Here is a 22,284-nt window from a genome sequence, read left to right as displayed (position 1 = left end):
AAGCAGACTGAGAGCATTGCTGCTTTTTCTGGGATACACTTACAAAATGAGGAACTTCTCTTCTAGCACTAATCTGCAGCTGCTAATCTGGGATCACTTCATAGTTGCTTGCAATAATTTGCCCTGGTTGCTCTGACGTCATAGAACCCTTTGAAGTGTCATGGATTATGTGTATGTACGCTGTATCTACCAAGCTTCATGGCAACTAGTATTAAGTCTGTCTGATAGGGATGGCTTTGATCAAACTCTGTACACCACTAAGCAGGTGTGTCCTCCATTGTGGGCTTGGTCATTTGCCAACACTTTCCCTGCTGTTAGTTGGAAATGACCATCTAAGTAATTGATACCAAATATGTGAGTTTATTGATTAGAGGAGGGCAAAACAAAAAGTAGCATTTTATTCTAGATACCTTATCAGATGCATGATGTTACTCGTGAATCCATTTTAAAAACGAGTGTCCAAAATGTTGAAGAGAAATGAAAACAGCTTCACTGTCCGTGCCCTCAACATGTTTCTTTCTTGGACATAGACTAGGTTTCTCCTTGATTATTTGCATTGCTTTCCGCTTCCCAGAGATTCTCTTTCCCATGTCTTTTTTCTTTCTCGAAATGCTGCCATCATGTTGGAGCAGCTTTCTCAATTACCTTACTTTGTCTCACAGCTGCTTATTAGGCCCTGGGGGCATTCTTGAATGACAGGCTCTCCCCACCACTGCCATACACTAGAGAAATTAAACATGAGCGGCATTGCAAGCCTGTGCTGACAAAAATGGGAAACTGAATTATTGTTTTCTGTAGTTATTGCACAGCCATTACAGATTCTGTCTTCTATTGCCCCAGTGTACAGTTTACTGTTTCTGGAAAGATAACATAGCTATATATCCAGCTGCAAACGAATTCTTCCTTTCCAAACATATTAAGACACTCTTTCTTTATCCAAGCAATTGTTTTTGTTTCAGAGACTGGCTGTTTTCAGAATAATTTCCCTTTATGTTTTTAAGCAATTTCTAGGGCTACAGTTCCATGATATTGTGCATTTTCTTAATGTAATTATCAGTATCTAGGAAAGCAAGTTTGAGCTGGTCTTCTCAGAAGTTTATATATTTCAGGGTTTTATATATTGCTTAATATTGAGAATTTCAAAGTGGTGTACATAAAACATTTTAAAATGTTAAAAGAATAACAGTATGGCGTTAAGGCAGAGATGATAAACATGTGTTGCAGGTTTCTCATTTGTTTGATTTTTATGCTTAATATACATTTAGCCCGCCCGCCCCAAATTGTCTCCATCATCCATCCCACCTAGCTGCATCTGAGATGGTGATGCTCCCTCCATTATTGTGGCTGAGATAACTTGCCATTTGGCTTTTCTCCTCCCAGCATACTCCTGTGCAGTGGACATTGGGCCTGAATTAAATTTCCTCTTCCTTTTCTATTCCTTTTCCTTAATGTATTGCTTTTATCAAATGACAAGCTGCCATCTTAAACTGTGAACTGCCTTATGTGGATTGCAGAAAGGTTGGCAAATTTCATGTGGACATTTTAATTCCATATTTGGTATGCAATTAATGGGTCCTTGTGAGCTGAGCTAAATAAATGTTTGCTCATTTTCAACAAGAAGTTTTTGAATGTATCCTCTCTGCATCAGTCAAAGTGCATGTAGAGAAACCAGGTTAGGAAAGAGCTGTTTCCCCCTCTCTTCTCTCTTCCTGTTTCCTCTCCAGTATTAACATTACTGTGTGGACATTTCAAAAGCTAGTACCAGAGCCCTGACTAGCAAAAAAATGTGATACTTCTTGCAAAGAATTGAAACGTAATTATAACTTTACAGGAATGAGTTCCTTGTTTCAATTGACGTGGTCCTTGTTTGACTAATTCAGATAGAAGTTGTCAGGGTAAATAACCTATACTTTAATGATGCTTCTTAAAGGATCGAGTGACGTTCAGAAGAATTATCGTGAAAAACAATGCAAGGAAAAGGAAGACGTATGAACTATTCATTGAGTCAGTGCCCATCCTTAAGTCACTGGAGGTAAAGTATTTTGTTGGAGGTGACCCATAAAGAATGATTAAAATTGATTTAGGGGCACAGCTATACTTAACTTTTCAGCGCTGAAAATATTTGGTGGGTCGCTGAGCCTGCCAGGCTTGGATAGGACTTGTAACAGCAACTCCTTTAGAACTGTACTGTATTTCTACATTAACTATTTCAGCCAGCCTTGCTACTTGTCTGGCAAATTCTCCCAAGGTGAGGAAAGGACAAATTATGCAGGACAAACTATGCCGAGCTATCAAGGCTTTGTGTGGCTCTCTTCCCAATATTAAAGGGTTTCTAATGGGAAAATGCTAATGGAACCTTCAGAATGATGGCTTGAGCTAACTTACGAAATGCTGTCACCAAGAGCTGCATGCGTGGTTCTCCCTATTGCCTTTCTAGTTACTAATTTAAAATGAAGGCAAAAGAACTCTACGTGGCGCTTTTGTGGTTGTCACTGCTGTTTCCTCTTTGGCTTCCAGGTATACTAGAAGCAACAACAGGCATCAATTGCTGTGGCCAGTTTCAAGATGTGGGGAGGGATGGAGAAGCAGCCTTCCTTTGAGCTGTCAGAACTAAGGGAAGCAGTGGAAGGAGTAGGGTTGAGGGCAAGCATGGGTGACAAAAACAGTGAATGGGTGAACAGCCTATTGGCCATAAACTGCAATGCTGTTTTGGACAAAGTTATGCAAATAATACTGTGGGAAGGGTTTAACATATCCACATATGGGCACTTCGGCCACCTTGTTACAGCATTTGGTTAGGTTATGCCAGAGGAAGGATTATGGGAGGTAGAATTCATTTTCTCTTTCTGTTCCAGCCTTCAGAGCGAATGAAAATTGTTGATGTAATAGGGGAGAAAACGTTTCAAGATGGGGAACGTATCATTGCTCAGGTACGTGAACACCGTTCTTCCACAACACACTCGTCTCACAATGTCAGGTTTAGCTTGACTTCATTATCAGCATGAACTGTTCTTCCCTGTTTTAGCTGATCATACCTACTTAATGTTACCCAAACCAGCATACAGAAAGTAAAACAAATATAAGCCTTTAGGGTGACTGATGTTCGGGTTTTAAGCAATGTAGCCATTTATGTGCACCTTTCTTCTTTCCTTGACCAAAGTGCTGTGGTATTGCTGTGGCACTTCATGGTTCTGCTGATGTACTTATTTGTCATTCAACCTGGATCTTTTATTTTCCCTCTATGCTGTTGTTTGCATTTTATAAGAACTACTCCGGAACTTAGGGACGCGGGTGGCGCTGTGGGTGTGGGAAAATGATTGCTTGTACATGAGAGCATGAGCAAAGTTCTTATTGTTACAGGGTGATTTCATAGCTAGAAGCATCCTTGGAGCATGAACAGCGCGTGAACAGCTCGTGCTGTCCTATATGATTGGCTAACGTGGCATGGCCTGATGCTCGCATGGTCTAGTGCGAAGGTCCTTATCTGCTTGCTAGAACAAATTGCTTGGCTTGTACTTTGTATCTTTCTGATTTCACACAATAAAAGCTGTGCTGCATGAGCCCTAGGAGCAGCTATATTTCGGAACCTATTATGGTGTGAGACTGATTTTTCCTTGGATGCCGAGCTGCAACTCGACAATGTGGGTTAAACCGATCAGATTTGCCGATCAGAAGGTCGGCGGTTCAAATCCCCACAACAGGGTGAGCTCCGTTGCTCAGTCCCTGCTCCTGCCAACCTAGCAGTTCGAAAGCACGTCAAAGTGCAAGTAGATAAATAGGTACCGCTCCGGCGGGAAGGTAAACAGCATTTCCGTGTGCTGCTCTGGTTCGCCAGAAGTGGCTTAGTCATGCTGGTCACATGACCCGGAAGCTGTACGCCGGCTCCCTTGGCCAATAAAGCGAGATGAGCACCGCAACCCTAGAGTCGTCCGCGACTGGACCTAATGGTCAGGGGTACCTTTACCTTTACCTTACTCTGGAACTTAGCACAATTGTGGTTTGATGCCAGTATTTGTATCAGCGATAGTTTGAATTGGAATTCCCTCCCTCCATGCAACTTAGGGAAATTTATATCAGAAAATGCCACAGAGAGAGATAATTTAGTATGTTTATGTGTATTTAGTAAACAAAGAGTGGCTGGGGAAACCCAGCCAGATGGGCACAGTATAAATAATAAATTATTATTATTATAGCTAACAATAATAATAAATTATTATTATTATAGCTAACCGTTAAGCTTGTCTAATATTTGATTAGCACATGGCATCCACTTGTTGTTACTAATGAACTTATGAAACAGAAATTTTTCTGTGAAACAATAAAGCAGTGCAACACCACCACCCAAGTCAGTGGGCTGAACAGGGTTTCAGAAAACGAAAACAAATCTGAAAACAACTTCTTGTCTTCACAGGGTGATAAGGCAGACAGCTTTTACATTGTAGAATCTGGTGAAGTAAAGATCTTGATTAAAAGCAAGGTGAGTCCAAATACGCTGTGGTGCTGATTGGTTAAAATTTAGTAAACACAAATATCAAGAAAAATGACCAGTAAAAAGCAATCATTTTCAAGAATCTTGCTATAAGAACTGCTACTTATTTTACTCTAAAGTTACCATTGGGGTGGGAGGATGGAGCAGGGAAGCAATTGTGTGAAGGTATTAACAGTTTCTTAGGACAGCAATAGTTCATGTCGGCTGTGAGCAAGACCATTGCAAAGCCTTAAAGCTGTGAATTGCCATAGTTAGAAACATACATTGGTAAGAAAATCTAAGTTATCCTGTTGTGAAAAGGAATCCCTCTGACATTATATATGTATCTTTAAAGAAAGTACAGACTAGGTTGTTGTTGTTGTTGTTGTTGTTTTAAAAAACAAACAATTAAGCCTAAAAATCTCTTTCTATGGGAAGAAGAGATTTGCTCTCCCTCTTCTGCATTCAGTTTTACTTTGCTTACGGTCTGTATTAGTTTGGTTATAATTTCCAGTTGTGGAATTGCCTTTGCTAGTGAATTCTCAAGACTTAATATTATAGGGGGAAATGTACTGAGAGATTGCTGTTGCTTCCATGTTACCTTGCACGCAGATGGATTTGTGAAAATGAGTTTAAAATAAAGCAGCTAATATGCATTTGAATGGGAAAAGGTTAATGTACAGTACCAGGGAGAGAGTTCAGGGCTAATCTACAGAGGATGTCATTTTTGTGCTGCAATATTCTCTGTGTAGGAATGAGACATATACACTTATGTGTGAACAATCCATGCATGTGTCTCTTGCACACAAAAATATTCTAGACATACATTTTTATATGCACATTTTCTACACATAGCTTTCTTAATTAGTTTCACCTTACAGAAATACTTTTAGTATAAGAAGGAAAGTTATGTTTGAAAGGGTATTAAAAATAACATAGGAATTGTCCTATGTGAATTGGTCATAACATACCATAAGTGAGAGAAAACCATGGGGCTGGTTCACATACAGCTACCCTTCTGAAATTTGGCAGTATTTATCCCCCAGAAGGGGCTACCAAGCCTGCAAATGTAATCTCATTTAGTAAAAAAAATAAAAAATGGTGTGTGTGTGTGTTTAGCTTATATATGCCCAGCACAAAAACTCCTGGATCAATTTGTGTGGAAATTAGCATAATAATAATACCTTTATTGTCAATGTACAACCTGTGTACAATGAAATTAACCGATATTTTATCTTGGCAGGCGCAGCTAATATACCTGCAACTTTTATCTGTTTAAAAAAGTAGTTTATCACATTTTTAATTTCTCAAAATAGTGATTAGCTTTGATTTTCCTGAATCTGGTTTGAAATTCAGATCTGAATCACACAGATGCTAAATAGGTCTTGAGTTAAATTGGGCTGTTTTCTGAAGCACTGAAACAGGGTCCAGACCAAAGCTTATGGCTTGTGCACACCTCTTGTTAAAAGCTCAGTGTTCCTAGCATTGATGCATTGTAATCTACAGACAAGAGAAAGGAGGAAGTGTGTGTACAGCAGAGAGGAGGAGAAAGGGTGTGCATGAACCCATCTCCCACTCCTACTGTTAAATCTGCTTTGGGCCACCATGCCAAAAGTTTTTCATATAAATTATACCGTATGCTGACAGTCACAATGTACCCTGGCTATCAACAAAAAATATTATGTTTCTTAGTGGAGCAGTATTAGAATGCAGTCAACAAAAATGCAATTTTCAATACCTTAGTGCTTTGCCTTCTCAGCAGTGCACTTACTGCTTTTGAGTGAAATCCATGTTCACATTATGCAGCTGCAGAGATCTTTTGAGGGGTCAAAGCCTCTTGTTAAGTCAGCCTTGATTTAAGTAGGTAGGTGTGATAGCTGAGAGAACTACGGTGCAAATACCGTATTTTTTGCCCTATAGGACGCACTTTTTCCCCTCCAAAAATGAAGGGGAAATGTGTGTGCGTCCTATGGGGCGAATGCAGGCTTTCGCTGAAGCCTGGAGAGTGAGAGGGGTCGGTTCGCAGGAAGCTGTCCGCAAGCCTGGGGAGCCCGCGGGAGTTCCCGCCGGGCTCCCATGGCTTGCGGAGAGCTGCCTGCACCCTGAAGCCTGGGCACGCTGAGCAGTTGCGCCCGGGCTTTGGGTAGCTCTCCGCAAGCCGCGGGAGCCCTCCCACGGCTTGCGCAGAGCTGCCTCTATCCCGAAGCCTGGGCGCGCTGAGCAGTCGCGCCTGGGCTTTTGGTAGCTGTCCGCAAGCCGTGGGAGGGCTCCCACGGCTTGCGGAGAGCAGTCTGTTCTGGGGGCTGGAGTCGGGGGAAGCTCGGGCTTCCCCCGCCCCAGCCCTGCGCCTGGAGGGGAAAATAATTTTTTCCCTTTATTTCCCCCCCAAAAAACTAGGTGCGCCCTATGGGCCGGTGCACCCTATGGGCCGAAAAATACGGTAGTATGCTAGAACACCCAGAACTTGCCTCTTACAGTGGCACTTTCCCTTAGAGAACCTGTTGTACTTTAATTCCTCCAAACATAACTGTACAGAATCCTCTAGGTAACAGTGAAATCAATCAATAGTTTCAATATCAATTTAATAATATTTTTAAGAAAACGGTTGTCATTGTATGGGTCCTAGCTGGACCGACCTCATTCCTCAGAGTCCTGTTGAAATAAATACTGTGTGTGCCAACTTTAAAAAGTATGTAGACAATGCTGCCTTCCAGCCTTCTTTGAGAGCAGAGTTTTACAATGAGGGCATCACCACAGAAAAGCCTCTGTAGCTTGTGATACTTCACTCTGATAGCTATGGAACTGACAGCAGGGCACTCAAGTAGTGTCGTTGCATAGAAGGGTTTGAAGGGGAACAAGAATCACTTCTAAGTGTTAATGTTTCTAATGCAGACTGTCACAGGCAAGGACGCAAACCAAGAGGTGGAGATTGCTCGATGTGAAAAAGGACAGTATTTTGGAGAACTTGCACTTGTTACCAACAAACCCAGAGCAGCCTCTGCCTATGCAGTTGGGGAGGTCAAATGTTTAGGTAAGAACTCTTTCTCTCTCCTTGTATGTGTTCCTCCTGATCAAGTACCACCAGCGGCTCCCTTTCCTCCACACTTCTGTTTGGATCCATAATCTTTTTGTTTGGTTACCTCATTATTATTATTATTATTATTATTATTACTACTACTACTACTACTACTACTTACTATTTATTAAATTTATATACCGCTCTTCATCAAATGATTCCAGGGCGGTTCAAAGAATAAAATATCTTAGCACCACCAGTGAGAAAATCAGTTCCATTGAGTTTCTAGCTCTTTTCCCTGTGAAGAAAATCTTGAAAATACGACAGCATCTTTCTTAAAGGGTCTGATATGTTATAATTGTGATGTTTGAGTTGACCCCCAGCTGGTTAGAAGATTGCTAGCAAAAGGAGATGTGCTATGCAAAGGTTTGTTTCCAAGGACTTGTTTTCTTTCCTTGGCAAGTACCTGTGTTTGGGCCTGTTTACATAATTTGAATCCGAAGTGAACTTGAGGCCTTGATTTCTTCATCCAAGACGGTAACTTGGAAAGTTCAGTCAGTGGTGCCTAGTAAAATTACAGTTTCCTGAGTCTTCACTCTTATCTTGGGTGAATGACTACATTCGTTTCCATAATAGGAGGCAGTGAATGGACTTCAGTTTTATGGACAAATATGCTGATTTGTGTGTGAACCAAGTCAGTCGAGAATGAACACTCTGTAATTCCTTTCTAGCATTATATTATTTATTATTTTAAACCAGCCATCAACTTAAAATACCAGGGCAGTTTATAGTAAATCAGTTAAAACAATAAAATTCAGGTTTACAACCATAAAAAGCAAAGAGTTAAGTAAACATTGATGAACAGCAATGCAGCTTTGTTAAAATAACAATACAAACTGCAGTGGTCTTTATAATAACCCTGACCTGAGCAATTCTTTTCAAAAGCTGAGGTGAAAAGATAGTCTTTACTTGACACCCAAGGCCCCATAGTGAAGGGGTCATGTTAACCAACAGAGTTATCTAAGGATATCAGTATTTAGAAAGTTCCCTTGAAACTTTATTATCTGCTCAAGAGGAAGTGAGCTGTCATTTAAAATCAAGAATTGTAACTGCAAAGCAAATCCAGAGATTGTGGTTTATCACAAACTGATTATTTAAACATGACAGTTTCATAACCCACAGTTTAGAGTGTGCTAGTTTTGAAACTGACTAGAGTTTGTGATATACCACACCATTGTTTCACATGGCATGGCAAGTAGTCTGTGAAACTGAAACTAAATGCTTGTGAAATCCCTCTGCCTGTGCAGAGGAAAGTGTGTGAGCCTGAAACTTCACTTGGGCTTCCAGCTCATGCACATTACAGTAAACCTTGGTCTAGAATTATGTTTGAACACAGCCACTCCACATCACAACTGTTGAGTCTCACTAGTGTCATATTCAGATAAAGGTGTACCCCCGGCTAGAACATAACCAGCGTTCCTCTGTGGCTTCATGTTGTGCAGGAAGATCAGTAGTGGCAGGCAAGCCAACATTCAGAGTCCTTGATATTCTTGAATCTCTTAAAATGCTTCCAATGAACTCTGGTGTTCTTCAGAACACATTTATTAAATCCTCTGACTTTGCAGAATGGAGAGAAGGCAAAACCAATGGGCGCTTGGTGGCTTTGTAACAAAGTGGTTTCCAAATTTATTGATGCATTTTACGTTTTGGGAATAAAGCAACATAGAATTATATACTTAAATCACGGGATATCCTAGTTGAAATCAGTTCCTTCCAGTTTGCTTCAAAATCTGACAGGGCATTCAGTTTCATTTTTGTTTTGTAAATTTATATCCTACTCAGCTGTGTTAAAAAAAGAATTCCGGGCTTGTTTGCAATACAGTGATAAAATTATAAAACAGTTGAAATCTAAAAGAGCAATATTAACACAGTTTCCATAAAAGATTAAAAAGCCTGGTGTCCAGAAGACAGTAAGGGAGCCACCAAGAAGGTTGACCCTTCCCATCAGTAAGTTTCAGTCAAATACACAAGCGACAAAGGCCTCTCGCTCACGCTTCCTACCAATGATACTGGAGGCATACTGTTTTCAGAAAAGTTGCTCTCCAGTTTGGCTCTGTGTTTGCTTGGGTAGTTATGTTGGTGAGAAGTTTGGAAACCAGCTAGTTAATAGATCTGACTTGTTCTCATTGGCTTTGTTTTCTGTTCATTCTGCTGGATGCGGCCTACCGTCTAGAATTAGATGTATTTCTGGAATAGCCTTGGGATCCACAGTAAATAGCAATACCAGGCAAAAGTTTGCTGTCTGTGAAAAGTGGTTTTCCCTTGAGATGATCTGATTTGGAAAGGATCCATCCTTCAGATCAACTGTGCCACTTTCCTTCTGTCCCTGCGACTTACCATGCTGCTGATGCAGCAGTCCAAACCATTAACAACAACAACAACAACAACAACAACAACAACAACTTTATTATTTATATCCCACCCATCTGACTGGGTTTCCCCAGCTACTCTGGGCGGCTCCCAACAGAAATTAAAAACACGATAAAACATCAAACATTGAAAACTTCCCTAAAACAGGTGGCTGCTCTTGGAGCAACCATAAAAACCTCAAGGAACAATATCTCCCTGTTTTCCTGGTTAACTTGTTCTGCTTCCAGTTTCTTTGGAGGTGCAGGTGGGGGCGGGGATTTCCCTTGAAGTCTATTTTGATGCATTCTTTCCATGTCTCCCTGTGTTTCTGTGCAGTTATGGATGTGCAAGCATTCGAAAGGTTACTTGGGCCCTGCATGGACATAATGAAGAGGAATATAACCCATTACGAAGAGCAGCTGGTAGCGTTGTTTGGTTCTAGCTTGGACCTGACCCATCCAGGCAATTAGGCACAGAGTACCTTAGTGCCTTCTCAGTTCAAGACACAGAAAAGTCTCCTATTAGCAACAGCGCAGCACCACACAAATGAAAGAAGGACACTATGGGACAGTGGCTGTTGGTGTCTTCTTGGGCATTTTTTTAGAAACCTACATAGGTCTCAGCACAGCTGGACAGGTCAAGGTTTGCTCCAGGCCTCTGCTTTGCTGCTGCTGAAATTTCTTTATTAGACCTAGCTTACTGCTGAGTCTCTTAATCCTCCTTTCACTTTGCTTGATTCAGAATGGCATGTCTCTCCAACAATTCAAGTGCCTGATACGAAAGATGTGGAGCCCTCTTATTTGTTCTTGTTTAAACAAAAATCATTGCGAGAGAAAACTTTGTAATTGTGATTTGGAATAGCAGGTGGCTCTTCCTTCTTTCAGGGACAGCTACCTCCTTACAGTATCTTCCTTTTGACGTTTCCTCCCCCCAACAGAGTATCAATCTGCTTTTATTACAGATGTTGTACTTGGATTTGAAATAGTTGATAATGTCAAGGGCATGGGAAGATTTTGGAGCTAGCGAGTTCTGAGGTTTCCCTGCCATCTGCTGCCATTAGCAGGTACTGCAGCTTCTAAAGCTTCTGGGTCCAAGGGTGGACCTACTCCGTCGATGAATAATGAAGCAAAATACTGAATTCTGAGCAGTATCTAGCAGAAAACGGAATTAGGTTTTTTTTATATTTTTAGGCTACAGTGAATTTGAATATTAGGTCAAGGGATCCAGTGGCCAGAAGTGTTGCAACAATATTGTCCTCCAAAAGTTGACCTGTTTTCTTGATTAAGACTTAATCTGTGGTCTGATGGGAAACAGAAGTGCGTAACCCAAGTTTCCTGTTTGTGGGGATTCTTTATACACTTCAATTTTGCATGGCACTGCCCTGCGCAGAATCAGTTTTAATGCTCTTTTTTTAAGGAGGGTTGGTTTTTTGGTTTTTTTTTGTGACTTAATATTTATGTACTTAAGGGGCTCCCTTCTACTGTAATATTTTACAGCATTCTTTAACAAAATTAGGTATACACTTTCCAGTTGCCAAGTCTGTTTGCTAAACCATTTTTGGAAACTTAGTTCAAACGAGAATGATTTCTTTTTTTTAAAAAAAAGAAAGAAACCTAAAATGAAAAAAATCTCACTCCCTGGACAATTGATGTTGTGGCTGGAGGGATCTTTTGAGCTCAGATTCAGTTAACTACATTTCTCCAAAACACTTGCTAAGTCAGCAGCATTTTTTTTAAAAAGTATCTTCTTTCTATCTTACTGCTTACTTAAAATAATTAGCAACATCCAGTGATGTTCACCACCTGTGCAATGAAAATCTGCTTGCACAATAGAACTTGGGATTTTCTCTTCTCCCTCTTTTTATCCCTTGTGCACTCCCCCCAAAAATCTGCTCTGGCAATTCCCCCAACCCTCTGGGGGAAAAAAGTTTTGGAACCTGTAAGTAGTCATTTTGCTTTGACTATTTCATTATCAGTGTTTCTCAGTGTGTTATAAACATGACTATTTTGGAGAAAGATTTTCACTAATTATGGATTTGCAATGATAGATTAAAACCTTTCACTCATTGTGGCCCAGCCAATTAAACCTGAAATAATTCCACCATTCATAATTCCTCCTTCTTGGCAATGCCACAGATCTAAACCACAAATTAGCTCATAGTAGCCATTTCCCAGTTTGTCTCATTTTTATGTTTTTACATTAGCAATTTAAGACATAATTTTTAATATGTTGTTGAATCAGGGAACGATACTGTACTAGCTTGAAGGCAAAAGGACTTTTTTTAATGTAATGAAAGCCAATGGAAAAGACATCCAAGCTCTGGTGATTGTATCCTGCGTTTCTTCCCCCAACACCTCCATTTCAGCTGTGCATTCTCTGCTTGTAGGAGACAGGTTTGCTACAGTTGCAAAAGCCCAGAAGAAAAATATCCTTCATTCATCTTAAGATTTTACACCAAAGATATTGTTTTTCATTGTAGGATTTTCAGTGTGTAAACTTCTTTTAGGTTGTGGATCTAATTAAGGGGATTGGTTGAAAGAGGTCACTGTGGAGCCTTTGTAAGCTGAGTTGAGCAGGTATGCATTCAAGCCATTCTCAAGTTTTCCTTAAGATTTCGTCAAATTTCAGGTGAGCCAAATTCCTTCTAGACCCCCAGTTTCCAGCCAGTAGAGGCCTTCCCTTCTTATGCTGAGCACTTATTCACTGGAACCCTGCAGGCATTTGTCTTTGTCCTATATAACATTGCTTTATAGTTCTTTACAGGTTACTCAAAATGGCACCTTCTCAACCTGGCCAAGCTGAAGTTCTGGGGTTCTGTTTTGTTGGAGTTTTGTAGAGGATTCTGCTGCATTAGAAAGAAACGACAGGGAAGGGAAATGGCTTTACAGGAAGTAGAGTGGGTGAGGGCCAGACTAGCTATACTGATCTATAGACTACCTGCTGAAAATAATTTTCTATACTTTTCTGAAAGCAGGCAAGTTGAAGGGCTCAAATGCGCAATCCCAAAATTGGACATTCCTTTTTGTGCAAAACTGATTTATCGCCGTGTGTTTATGGATGATGGACTGGTCATATGACTCACTATCAAGAGCCACAATTTTCTGGTGTTCCTGTGATAAGTTGTGTGGGAATTCCAGCTGAACATTCAAGGAGGACAGTCTTCTTTCTTTGGCTGAATTTAAATGCAAGTCCAGTTTGTAGCCGTGTGGATTGCTCCTCGCACTGAAGACATCAACATTACTTTTAAAATGAGCCATTTTTTATATGTCTGAGTGGTAATGATTTGGCTATTTGTAAAATGATGTATTGTGAAATACTTAGAGTGAAAGATACTTGGACGAATCATGTTGACATCTACTATTTCCCCTTCATGCCTCCGTCTCCAATCTCCCTGGAGTCTAGCAATATTGACCGAGAGTGGTTCAGCTCCCATTTTTAGATCACTGCTTTACCATTGCTGCATTAACTCCTTATGACATTTGAACGTATTTTAAGCATTTTGTTTCTGCTTCTGGTATTGCTCTTTATCAAGGGGGGAAAGAAATCTGCGAATAGTTTGCGTATGATCACTGGTGATGTCTATTTTAATAAGAGAACTCAGCAGCAGAGTGACTAATGAGAGTGATATCTCTTCATATGGTCATTTTTTAAAACAACAACACCAACAACACAGCTTTCTGCTTGTCATTTTTGAGGCTGGTAGGAAGAGCTTACAGTGTCCCTGTGTTATACTTCTGTTAATGTCACAGCACAAATTTCACTAAATGTATGTAAGAAATGAAATGTTGATATATGAAGTGCAGGTTTGCAGAGGAGAAAAGGTAACCCCTTTAAATGCCATTTTCTTTTCCGTTGTTATTGACATGTATTTGTATACTAGTCTTGCCAAAAATACAACTTTTCTGGGTCCGGCCCCCCCGTTATATTTTGTTGTGAGTACTGCTGGTGAAGTCAGTGTGTTCCAGTTGCTCAGCCACATGATTCATTTGAAGAGGCCTTCTCTCTATGTGGTTTCTCCCTGTACAGGCTGTAGGGCTATGTTGCGCCTTGATCACCCAGGAAGCAGAAAACGCTCCCTAATCTCTTAGGCACGTGGCACAAATTTTCTGAGCCTATCTAAATCTTAAACCATGTGCTATGAATGCTTTTCTCCGGTCACAAAGGTAATTTCAATTTTGCTTAAAAATGCTACCTCAAGGCTCCAAGTGCTGTAAATGTGTCTTGCCTGTGAGAATTCCACAAACTGGTTATGATAAGTTCTGTTGCATTAAGTATGTGGGATGTTCTCTTGGGTTTTTTAAATCTGTTGGGGAGGGGCCTGTTTTAACTCATTTTTACAGCTAATATTTGATGATTATTTTTTTTGTCCTTGTTTTGTTTTCAAAAAGTGTGGGCCGATTTGCATAGGGATCAGTTCTTGCACTATAGTATTGCCCAAGGTGGGGGAGAGTACACCCGCCATATGAGATGCTGGTGTCAATCTGATCTGGGGTTTGACTACACTTCCGACTAATAAAACCTGACATGCCATGTCCAGCCTTCCTGATTACCTTCTTGTGTGTCTTAGTCTGCTTTTCAAACTTCAGCGAACGTGATCCTTACCCACGCTTACAAATTAAAAGAGACAATTCAGTTTGAGCCATGTGCAGTACTGAAAACAGGCAATACTGAAAGGTCATGGCTGCTTGGTGCAATAACTCTTGAGGGGAGAGGAAGGACCGTTGCATAGTGGAAGAAGGCATGCTTTGCATGCAGAGAAGGTCCCTAGTCAAATTCTTGGCATCTCCAGGTTTAAAGGCCCCGGTGGCAGGTGCTAGGAAAGACCTTTCAGTCTGATATACACTGGGCAGTCATTGCTAGAGAGAATGCATACTTCTGGGTTGGATGGACCAATAGTCTGACCCGGTACAGCCCTCCTGAGATCACTTGGATTGCAGGTCAGAAACAGGTGCTCAAATGCTCTTGCATGTCAGACTCCTTGCTAGCATGCCAGACAGGAAAAGCTGCATGGGTGGGGAATAAACAAAATAATAATTATTATTATTATTATTTCTAGCCCCCACAGTCATAGAGACGCTTTCAAAAGTCAGTCTTGCACTATTCCCAACTTAGGTTGAACACTTGGCTTACTAACTCAATTGTTCTTCCCAAGCACACAGACCCATATTTTTACGTATTACTTTCTCTCTCCAGAATTTGCATTTGGGTTTTTTATGCCAGAGGAATCATTAAAGTGTGCAGGTGGGATAACTCGTTCAGTGTCTGGCTACTAAATGAAGGTTGCAGAACAGCAGGTTTTTATTTTAGTTACAAATTTATTTGTAGAGCGAACTGTAGCTATTATAGAAGTTTGATTTATGAATCATAAGGTAATGTCTTACACCACAATAAAAAAGGCATAAACCTCAGTGCATTAGAATCCACCAGCTGCATGAAATAATATCCTAAGTTGTGTGGGTGTTTCTGGTTGGCTGGCTGGCTGGCTGGCATCTGTCTGTCTCAAGAGAATGAAGAAGAAAAGTAAGCAGTAACATCAGAGAAGAAAGAAATGCAAATAATAAAGGTGGTAATAATTACGCTAAAGTTTGATTTTGTCAAAAATGATTATTCACAATTCACAAAGCCACATTAACACAAACTTCCTAGCATTGGTAAGCTAATTAACACCTTTTGAGTATTAAAGACCGTTATCTCAGGCCTCTGGGGTGATAGAATTGAAATCTTGATAAATTGTAACTCACTGGATTCACCCTACATAATCTTTCTCTGAAGTTCCTTTATTCAAGCATGACCACCTTAAGGTAAGTAACAGTATTCTGTGAGGTTGAACCATTGTATGAATTTCGCCACAGATTGGACAATTGATTCTAGAGTCCTTGCCTTGAAAAGTTCAAATATTTACAAACCAGTGGAAGATACCATTGTTCTTATTTGTTTAAAAATTTTCAGTCCCACCTTCCCACTACAATAAGTCCGGAAGGCAGTTGGTGACTGAGGAAAGCAGAATGTCAGAGAAGGCTTGAATTTGTTTTATTCTGGATTGTTTTATTTGATATTTTATGTAAACCGGTTTGAGATTTGTTCTTTAAAATGCAAAGCAGCATAGAAATGAAATGAACAACAACAACAATCATCCTACAGGGGCAGGGAATGGTACCTAGACATTGCATTATGACGACCGTAACATAGGTTTAAGAGGCCATTAGATTATATACAGTGGTACCTCAGGATGTGAACGGGATCCATTCTGGAGCCCCGTTCGCATCCTGAATGGAACGTAAGACGCGACGGTGTGTCTGCGCGGGTCACGTTTTGCCACTTACGCGCATGCACGTTGCGTCATTTTGAGCGTCTGCGCATGCGCGAGTGGCAAAACCCAGAAGTAACGCGCTCTGTTACTTCCGGGTTGCCGCGGAGCGCAACCTGAAAGTGCTCAACCTGAAGCACATTCAACTCGAGGTGTGACTGTACAGTGGTACCTCGGGTTAAGTTCTTAATTCGTTCTGGAGGTCCATTCTTAACCTGAAACTGTTCTTAACCTGAAGCACCACTTTAGCTAATGGGGCCTCCTGCTGCTGCCGCGCTGCCGGAGCACGATTTCTGATCTTATCCTGAAGCAAAGTTCTTAACCTGAGGTACTATTTCTGGCTTAGCAGAGTCTGTAACCTGAAGCATATGTAACCCAAGGTACCACTGTATCTGATATTCTAACACTTTCTCCATATTTCCACACGGCATTGTTACAACATGAGGTATTCCCGACTTTAGCAAAAAGGCTCGTTATTATACAATCTCTGATCTGGCAAGAAATTGGTGCTCATTCTTCCCATGTCAAGTTGTAGCATGCAGATGGATGTTCTCAGCACCTGTCCTATAGTTGTGGGAAGCCTGTCCCAAAGAGGTTGTTGTGGGGCTTTCTTGTGGTGCTACACTGGTATGGACTGATATGCAGGAGTTAAGCCTATGGTTTTACAGAGCTGTTCTTCTTTTTCACCCCAAGTCTTTTGGATGCAGTTGGGTTAGCCTAGTTCTGCTACAACCATCCTTAATCAATTCTGGGAGCAATTGTCAGTATGCCGCAGCCAATCAAATTTCCCGTTGAGCAAAATACCGAGGATTTTTTTTTCATTTTTCATTTTTCTATAACCGAAGGTGCAAAATGTTCCAGGCAGCAGGTAATTGGGAATCAGCTTTTCCATTCTCATGACTTCCTTTCCAGGCTGATAAGAGACAAGAAACATTTATTGGCTCTGTAACGTACCCTTAAACAAAACCAACCACCATAAAATCAAAGAACAGATGGTTTTGATGGAATTAAGCTACTTTTAGCTCAAGAAAAACAGAAAAGCAAAGTATTAGGCTGGACTGGCATACACGACTTCCTTCCCTGTTTATAAAGCAGCATCAGGTGGATTCCAGTCCTATTTTGGGCATTTTCCTAAAAATGCTTCTGTTTCACGTCTTTCCAGGCCTCCATTGATGCCTCTGTATCAGAGCTGTCTGCATATGAATCTTACACACGCCACCACCTCTCCTATGCTTGCATTAGATGCTGGAAAGCCAGGAGGAATCAAGTAGCGTTACATAACATGATGTGTTGTTATGCTGTGTGGCAAGAGAAACAGCACAGAAGGGCTGGGGAAAGATACCAACCTATTAACTTCCTCTTGAATATCTGCCTTTGATCCTTGTCCAACATAAGTGCTTTGTGTTGGCGGCCTAAACGATTCATTTGTCGTAGTAAGGAAGAGATATAGTGGAGGTTAGCTTGATAAACAGGAACCCTGATGTATATTAGATGAATTTCAACTCATGTGTGATCCTTACTAATAGCAGAGGGCAGCGAGCTCAAAGTCCTTATGGTCCTGTAGATGGCAGCCAAATTGTGGAAGTGTGTCTATCCTGTAATACTCCCACTCCTTTCTTTCCCCCACCCATGTCTGTCTGTCTTTCTTTCTTTCTTTCTTTCTTTCTTTCTTTCTTTCTTTCTTTCTTTCTTTCTTTCTTTCTTGTAGAGCATAAGCGCAGGGATTCAGTCACAGAATTATCAAAAATATGTTATGGTACTTCCCCATTAGGTGGGGTCTACAAGAATTGGAGCATAAGCATAGCTGTCAAGTGTCCCTTATTTGGCGGGACAGTCCCTTATCCCAGCGCCATGTCCCACTGCTGTCCCTTATTGATGATGTCCCTTAAATAAGCTACTGAAGGTAATGGGGCCCTTTCTATGTCCAGTTGTCCTTTGTCAACAACAAATTGTTGCTGGTTTTTTGTGTGTCGAATATATGCTATATGGTAATTTATGGACCTAATAGGTATCTAAAGCCATTTGCACGCAACAAAATATGTATTTTATTAAAGTAATTGTTGATCCCTTATTTTGGCTGCTGATCCCTTATTTTCGAGGCTGCTGGTCCCTTATTTTCAAATCTGTAAGTTGACAGCTATGAGCATAAGTCAAAATGAAAGGGTGTAGGGATATGGTTATATTTTGTAACTGACCATATTGGAGAGGGCAAACACTGCCATCCATGCAAACTGCTTGTGCACTAAAGCCAGTATTTAACTAAGTGCTACTCAGAAGACCCACTGAAATGAATGAGCAGGTCTCGCATTGAATACCACCCATATATTCTAGTGCTTGTGGAAATGTTCAGGGTGGCAGGAGAGGATATATTGTTTGTTAATACCCTTCCTAACTTGCGCTAGCAAGTTCCTTTACTTAGCAGAATTTACATTCCCCTTCTCACGCACAGCAAAAAACTAGTTGCAAACTCGTGTGACTTTCTTAAGACAATACACAATTCAATCTGGCCTGTCTAGATTGAAATGTGTTCTAATACTTTCCTGGTAAGACCCCTTGAATCCCTCCTAAAAGAATAAAGACCCCACAGTCTTATTCATAAGCAATAAAAATAAAGTTTACTCTCAATCAGTCAGAGCGCAGTGTGATCTCTGAAGGCAGACTTTAGGCTTAAAGTTACAAATGTATAAAAATGTGTTTACCCCATAAGGGAGATGACCCGAGGGACTGCTTGGCTGGCAGCCAGCAGTTCATTCCAGGAAGTTCGAAGGACGAAAAGAAGATGGAAAAGGGAGAGAGTGGCAGCATGCCTTGACCTTTTACCAGGTCTGGAAAGGTCACGCCCACCCACTAGTCACATGCAAGGAAGGATGCTCCAGGCCAGGAGGAAGAGGAAGTTTCAACTTGCTGGACCAAACATTCCCTTGCATGTCCACTCTGGGAAAAGAAGGAATGTTGTACTTGACTGCTTGCAGTGGATTACATCCCACAGTGCTGTGGGAGAAATTCAGCATGCTGCCAGTTAGAACAGTCCCATGGGCATAGTCAAGGCAGCAGCTGCCCCCCAAAAAACCAAGTCAATAAATAAAAAAACAACAACTGACCAATCACATCACAGATAGCTTGGTTCTGCCGCCCCCAACATAAAGCCCCCCCCCATAAAGCCTGGCTATGCCCATTAACAGCCCACCCTTTCCTTCCTCTTCATGCCAATAGTGGGGGCATGGGAGGTAAGGGGGAAAGCCCCATTATACTGAGCCTAAGAGTGACTTCCCGGGGGCTAGATCTGTGAGCTCCTAGGGGAAGCAATATTTGAACTGAGGACATCTGGGTTTGTAGTTCATAACTTAGCTACTATGTTGTGAAGCTGTGACACCAGCATTACCCATTATTGCTTGCTATTCACTTTGAATAATTTTCTTTTGATAACCATTTTAAAGGCCACATTTTAATTTAGTATTGGCAGTGTGTCTCTTTGGGCACAATGAAGCAACTAACAAATTTAATAATAATAATTTTAAGCAAATTATAACCATCCTGTGGCTTTGCATTCCTATTAGCACGATTAAGGACAATTTACGTTGTGTGTGTGTGTGGTGTTGTTGTTGTTGTTGTTGTTGTTGTTGTTTGCAACACGACTTACCTGCCTTCACTTTCTGCCCTGAACCAAAAGAAAAACAACATTTTAATGAGTGCTTGCTTCTGTTGGCGGCATATTGCATTAAATGAGTTCATCAGTCATATTTAAACACTAGTTCAAAAGCCTTTGCACCAGATATGAATGTTCAAGAGGCATTTTGCAGAAAGCTGCAGTGATTGGTTATCTAATTGGTTAGATTGCTTTCTTGATTAAAAGGCTTTTACTGGATTAAATGTGTCATTGATCAAAAGAGTAGATGAAAGAGAAATGATTTGTTTATAATTATAGTACTTGGCACTAAATGGGAGTGTCATTCTAAGCAGGGTTCTTAAGCTCATTTAATTGTGAAAGCATGACACCTGACATTTTAGAGTTGTTTGCACAGTGACCTTGTTTGCATATCATGATAAGGTTTATTGTGATGTGTCCAACCCTAGTAACCCTTGGGCTCCTCCCTGCTCCTCTTTCTTCTGTGACTGAAACAAGGACTGTAGATACTTTCACAACTTCCCATTTTGTCCAAACTGGGGATCATGAGTTAATGCTAACTCTGGTTGGTTTAAACAAACCAACTTCATGACCCATGGTTTGGAGTTGGCTTGTTTTGAAATCGATCAAAGTAGCATTGATCTACAATTCCAGATTCAGCTGGAACAGGAAGTCGTGGTTTACTCAAAGTGAAACTAAAAGCTCCTGCGTGCTTCTTCCCAGACACAAAGGGAGGTGGAAGGAGGAGTGCAGGAATCTAAAGTTCAATGCTTCTGGTGGAAATCACGATAAACCATGGTTAATTTGATGTGTGAACATGGCTGTGTACACATGGTTGTTTTTCTGTAGTCCTGTGTGATTGTTCATTTGTAATTTATTCATGTGTTTTTAAGGGCTTTCTGGGTGATATCGCAGGATCCTGTTGCCATTCCTTCACCTTGAAGAAATTTGGGCAGAATGCTATAACCCTTACATTACGGCATTTTTATTAACTATGGTTAAGAAATACTTTGCTCCGTGCTGTCCCTCCTCCTCTTCCATTTTCTGGAGCAAATTTTCCCTTCTTTCCTTCTGCCCTCTTTAACAGTGGTTTAATGTTACATCTTCACCAACTAATGCCAACCAGATTCCCTCTTAACCAGAGTTGATCTCTTTCAAATCCTTGTTAAGATGAGAATGCCAAATTCTGATTAAGACTGGGAAAGGAAGAAGTTGTAGCCATCTGTCATGGATGCTTTCTTGAGATTCCTGCATTGCAGGGAGTTGTATCAGATAACCCTCAGGCTACCTTTCATCTCTACAGATTCTATGATTCTACAGTCCTTGATTTGATAAATGCATTCTTAGAACTTTATTTTTCTTACATTAACGGACAGATTTGTATTGATTGAATTAAGTCTCAATTAACTCTCACTCATCGTTTTACAATTGGGTAAGAATTTTCACTACTTTTATATCTTACCTCTCTTCACATTCTGGTGGCCCTGGAAAATAAATGTTATGCAGTGTGAATGGAGGTGATTGTAGAAACCCAAAACACAGCCTGGTTTTACTTAAAGATTCTGCATCCTAGCCGTTCCGCTTGTTTAGCTACTCTAGGACCCAAATTCACAACTAGAGATGGGGCATAATTTGCTTGAAATTGCTGCTTTTCTCCTTGATTTCTGTCATCGTCAGTATTTGTCTTTAACTTGGCTAAAACTCAACTCTTCGGCTCCCATGTTGATTCTGCAAGCTTCATTTGACCACACCTCTCCCATACACCCTAAGACTCAACTAGAATCCAGTTTTAGAAATAGGGAGCTTTGCATGCAAATTCGATACACAGTCCTGGAATCTTACTTTGTTTGACAAAAAGAGATGTAGTGTCTTTCAGTTACAGAATAAGATGGGCAGGACTGTCACTGATGGCTAGCCTGCACCTCTCCTACACTACCTAGTACAGTGGTACCTTGGTTTACGAACTTAATCCGTTCCAGAAGTCCGTTCTTAAACCAAAGCGTTCTTAAACCAAGGCGGGCTTTCCCATAGCAGCGGGGGACTCAATTTACAAATGGAACACTCTCAACAGGAAGCGGAACATGTTCTTATTCCAAGGCAAAGTTCACAAACCAAAACACCTACTTCCGGGTTTGCAGCGTTCTTAATCCAAGTTGTTCATAAACTAAGCTGTTCTTAAACCAAGGTACCACTGTAGTGTGTAATAAAACAAAAAGTGTGCAAGAGTGTTCATTTTCCTTGCTTCATTTCTCTCTTACTGATAATGTTGCCGCTTGGAAGTGCAGGAATTTGGATTGAACACAATTTGCTCCACCTGCATAAGGCAAATGAGCATTGTGTTGTTGAATGTGCACTCCTCAGTGTTAACTTACCGTGACAAGCTTTAAAAGAAAAGGAAAAAAAATGAAGCGGCGTACCCCCACACTAGATCAAGCAAAGTGGATCAGGGCAGCTCATTA

General features: G+C 40.8%; 1 protein-coding gene and 1 long non-coding RNA gene across 2 annotated transcripts in view; one reads left to right on the top strand and one right to left on the bottom strand.

The window, feature by feature from the left end:
• Positions 1-14,423, top strand: part of PRKAR2A (protein kinase cAMP-dependent type II regulatory subunit alpha) — an 81,391-nt gene extending 66,968 nt beyond the window's left edge. The window contains exons 7-11 of the mRNA XM_081853670.1: positions 1,931-2,032; positions 2,856-2,930; positions 4,412-4,477; positions 7,361-7,499; positions 10,230-14,423. Of these exons, the coding sequence (XP_081709796.1) occupies positions 1,931-2,032; positions 2,856-2,930; positions 4,412-4,477; positions 7,361-7,499; positions 10,230-10,363 (516 nt within the window). The 3' untranslated portion in view covers positions 10,364-14,423. The remainder of the gene's footprint in view (positions 1-1,930; positions 2,033-2,855; positions 2,931-4,411; positions 4,478-7,360; positions 7,500-10,229) is intronic.
• A 1,493-nt stretch (positions 14,424-15,916) lies between these two features.
• Positions 15,917-21,313, bottom strand: LOC309337467. Its single transcript, XR_014154330.1, has 4 exons — positions 21,288-21,313; positions 19,841-19,858; positions 17,547-17,612; positions 15,917-17,113 (listed from the first exon to the last, which is right to left on the bottom strand). It is a non-coding gene; the product is annotated as an uncharacterized lncRNA (long non-coding RNA).
• Positions 21,314-22,284: the final 971 nt, after the last annotated feature.

This window comes from Podarcis erhardii (genome assembly GCF_964252035.2).
Source record: "Podarcis erhardii genome assembly, chromosome: 2".
NCBI lineage: Eukaryota > Metazoa > Chordata > Lepidosauria > Squamata > Lacertidae > Podarcis > Podarcis erhardii.
This window is presented reverse-complemented; position numbering and strand designations above follow the sequence as displayed.